The 4,182-nt window shown below is 37.2% G+C and overlaps 1 protein-coding gene across 1 annotated transcript in view; it reads left to right on the top strand.

Annotated features, from left to right (window-relative positions):
• vamp3 (vesicle-associated membrane protein 3 (cellubrevin)) overlaps positions 1 to 4,182 on the top strand; it is a 15,228-nt gene that overhangs the window by 4,927 nt on the left and 6,119 nt on the right. Inside the window, exon 2 of the mRNA XM_016441441.1 lies at positions 3,546 to 3,633. Within this exon, the coding sequence (XP_016296927.1) occupies positions 3,546 to 3,633 (88 nt within the window). The remainder of the gene's footprint in view (positions 1 to 3,545; positions 3,634 to 4,182) is intronic.

Consider the following 4,182-nt stretch of genomic DNA (forward strand, 5'->3'; position numbering starts at 1 on the left):
TAGAATCTGAGAGCTGTCTGACCCTGCATAGACAGCAATGCAACTGAAATGTTCCCAAGTCCAGAGACGTAGCAAGCAGATCTGTAAAATAATCCATGTGACATCAGTGGTTCATCCACAATTATACGAAGCCACGAGAACACTTTTTGTGAGCAAAAGAAAAACAACAACAACTTTATTCAACAATTCGTCTCCTCTGCATCACCCTGGTGCCATTTTGGAGATTATCAGCTGGACGTTAACAACGTATGCTGTTCTGTGTCAGCTGTGTGCATGCGCTGTGCATACGCTGTTTACGTCCAGCTGATATTCTCCAAAATGGCACCAGGGTGATGCAGAGGAGACGAATTGTTGAATAAAGTTGTTGTTGTTTTTCTTTTGCTCACAAAAAGTGTTCTCGTGGCTTCGTATAATTGTGGATGAACCACTGATGTCACATGGATTATTTTACAGATCTGCTTGCTACGTCTCTGGACTTGGGAACATTTCAGTTGCATTGCTGTCTATGCAGGGTCAGACAGCTCTCAGATTCCATCAAAAATATCTTAATTTGTGTTCTGAAGATGAACGAAGGTCTTACGGGTTTGAAACGACATGAGGGTGAGTAATTAATTAATGACAGAATTTTCATTTTTGGGTGAACTAACCTTTTAATGTCTTGTGAAGTGAAAATCTGCATGTTTGTAAAAAAACAAATCTGTGATTAAGATGCTTCTAATTTCAAACTGTTGCCTGTAGCTAGGATACAAGTTCTCTATCCATATTCCATAATATTGCTTTCTCCAGCAAAAAAAAACCTTGTCCCATCTGAATTAGGAGAGAAATATGCACAGATCAAGCACCGTTTACAAGCGAAAAGAGTCCAAAACAGCTCTAAACAAAACTGTTGGTGGATTTTGATGTGAGAGGACAACAGGGGATGGACTTTTTCACTGGAGGAAAAGTTATTATGAATTATGAACTAGCATTTTGGCCAAAACCGAGAGCTTAAAGTTAAAATGTCTTGATGAATTTAAAAAACAAACAAACAAGCAGTTTTTCACTTCACAGAACATTAATTTAATGGACTGGAGTGTGGATTAGCCTACTTGTGGATTATTGTGATGTTTTTGTCAGCGGTTTGGACACTTATTCTGACGGCACCCATTCACTGCAGAGGATCCATTGGTGAGCAAGTGATGCAATGCTAAATTTCCCTAAATCTGTTCCCATGAAGAAACAAACTCATCTACATCTTGGATGGCCTGAAGGAGAGTACTTTTTTTTTTTATTATAGATTTTTCCTGTTATTTAAAAGTAAAGTGTCAGTTTGTGATGAAGCGTCTGTTTTACACCTTAATAAATGGAGGTGGGATTTGTGTAATATTCATTTAGAAAAGCATGTATTGTGTCATACTGCTGGGGGATTTGAGCAGTGAGATTTCTGCCTCGATCACATGATCTGAAGGCTTATGGAACCTTCCACGTCTGGTTGTGGAATGTGTGTGTTTGTCTTTGCTCCTGGTGCTCTCAGATTCCATCAAAAATATCTTAATTTGTGTTCTGAAGATGAACGAAGGTCTTACGGGTTTGAAACGACATGAGGGTGAGTAATTAATTAATGACAGAATTTTCATTTTTGGGTGAACTAACCTTTTAATGTCTTGTGAAGTGAAAATCTGCATGTTTGTAAAAAAACAAATCTGTGATTAAGATGCTTCTAATTTCAAACTGTTGCCTGTAGCTAGGATACAAGTTCTCTATCCATATTCCATAATATTGCTTTCTCCAGCAAAAAAAAACCTTGTCCCATCTGAATTAGGAGAGAAATATGCACAGATCAAGCACCGTTTACAAGCGAAAAGAGTCCAAAACAGCTCTAAACAAAACTGTTGGTGGATTTTGATGTGAGAGGACAACAGGGGATGGACTTTTTCACTGGAGGAAAAGTTATTATGAATTATGAACTAGCATTTTGGCCAAAACCGAGAGCTTAAAGTTAAAATGTCTTGATGAATTTAAAAAACAAACAAACAAGCAGTTTTTCACTTCACAGAACATTAATTTAATGGACTGGAGTGTGGATTAGCCTACTTGTGGATTATTGTGATGTTTTTGTCAGCGGTTTGGACACTTATTCTGACGGCACCCATTCACTGCAGAGGATCCATTGGTGAGCAAGTGATGCAATGCTAAATTTCCCTAAATCTGTTCCCATGAAGAAACAAACTCATCTACATCTTGGATGGCCTGAAGGAGAGTACTTTTTTTTTTTATTATAGATTTTTCCTGTTATTTAAAAGTAAAGTGTCAGTTTGTGATGAAGCGTCTGTTTTACACCTTAATAAATGGAGGTGGGATTTGTGTAATATTCATTTAGAAAAGCATGTATTGTGTCATACTGCTGGGGGATTTGAGCAGTGAGATTTCTGCCTCGATCACATGATCTGAAGGCTTATGGAACCTTCCACGTCTGGTTGTGGAATGTGTGTGTTTGTCTTTGCTCCTGGTGGTTCTCTCTTACTGTCTTTATTCTAAGAAGGTTTAAAATTTTATCCACAGCATTAGACGGGAGCGAAGTCTGGCTCGAGGCCTTTCACATGATTGTGATTTTCTTTTACTAATGTAATCTGAAATAAACTCGACAGACACTTTGACACCAGATTAAAAGCCATTAAGCAAAAATGGCTCAGTTAATTGTGCAACATTGTGAAGAGAGATTTTGATATCTAATGCAATTATTTTCACAGTCTTAAATGTGCAAATACTTTTTGGGCCGCTGTAAATCAGAATCAAGCCAAAGTCAGTGGAAATCTGTTTATGCTGTTTGCATATATATGACGGTTTCAATAGGCTTTCATTATAAACTTGTTCACAGTGTGTTTATAGATGTTTACAGTTTGAGCTTGTTGAATGTTATATCTTCTGTTTTCTTTTCTGGTGTTTTTTTCACACCACTTTGTGGTCCTACCTGTACCTCCTCTTTCATAAGTGTTTGTTCAAAAGAGCACTTCATGTTTGTTTATGTGTCTTGTGCAAATGCGTACTTTTAAAAAGAAAGGTTCCTTATTGGCCTCTTTGGTCCTGTAAAGAACCTTTAATATCCATAGAGCATATCTATTCCAAAAGGTTCTATATAGTGGAAAAAGGTTCTTTCACTAAAGATTTTAAGAACTGTTCACTGAAGGAAACCAAAACTGGTTCTATGGCAGTCATGGTGTGGCCTCCCTTTTGAAACCTTATTTAAAAGTGCAGTCACTGTGCCACTAGGTGGCAGTACAATATCAAATGCTGTTTGCCACACTAGATTTCTATTAGAATGACATAACAGGACATTTATGTGCTTAACAGATGCTTTGTGACTAAATCAACTTACAATACACAGCCCAAACCACATTAGCAGCAAGTAAAGAGTATGTTATGCTAGACCTTATTCACTTAAAAAAATTAAATACTGATTGATCAAGTCTTTCTTTTGTTTGCCAGGACTTTTCCATCTAACCTGATGTCATTTTTTTTTTTCAATAAAATGTGAAATGTAATACGGTTTTCTCTCTCTGTCATAGGTCCGCCCCGAGTGCAGATGGCCCTGGTTCTGCTGGGATGTCTGGGAGTAACCGCAGACTGCAGCAGACGCAGACACAGGTGGATGAGGTAAGAGGACACACCTGACACCATTTCCCAGTGTTCTTGGATGGATGGCCATAAATAGTCGACTTGACTTCCGTCTATCAGTGTGATGCGATCTTCTCAGGGATGGTTCCTTTGTGATGTGAACAGTTACATAATCACAGGACAACTGATGACAGTTACAAGATGTACAGTGACTAATGTGCTCATTGAATATTTAAATGAGCTTTTAGACCGTTGCAGACATGACATGATATTATCACTGTAAAGCTATAATTAGGCCTGTCGATAACAACTTTTTGTTGTGCGATATATTGCCCCAGAAGTAATTGCGATAAGCGATATTATTGTCATTTTAAAGACCATTTTATGCCACTGAATATATAATCATAATGTAACAGCATAATAATGCAAGAAGGCCTACACACTTCCAGATGACAACAAACTTTTAATTTTTAAGAATATTTTGATCATGGAAATTAAGTATCAACATATTAGATACCTTAAAAAACTTGAATAAATAGTAAATAAACATTTTCTAACAAAAAGTGCAAAGTAACAAGTACAAAAAAA

The sequence above is a fragment of the Sinocyclocheilus anshuiensis genome, unplaced genomic scaffold (assembly GCF_001515605.1).
Source record: "Sinocyclocheilus anshuiensis isolate Anshui unplaced genomic scaffold, SAMN03320099.WGS_v1.1 scaffold623, whole genome shotgun sequence".
In the NCBI taxonomy this organism is placed as follows: domain Eukaryota; kingdom Metazoa; phylum Chordata; class Actinopteri; order Cypriniformes; family Cyprinidae; genus Sinocyclocheilus; species Sinocyclocheilus anshuiensis.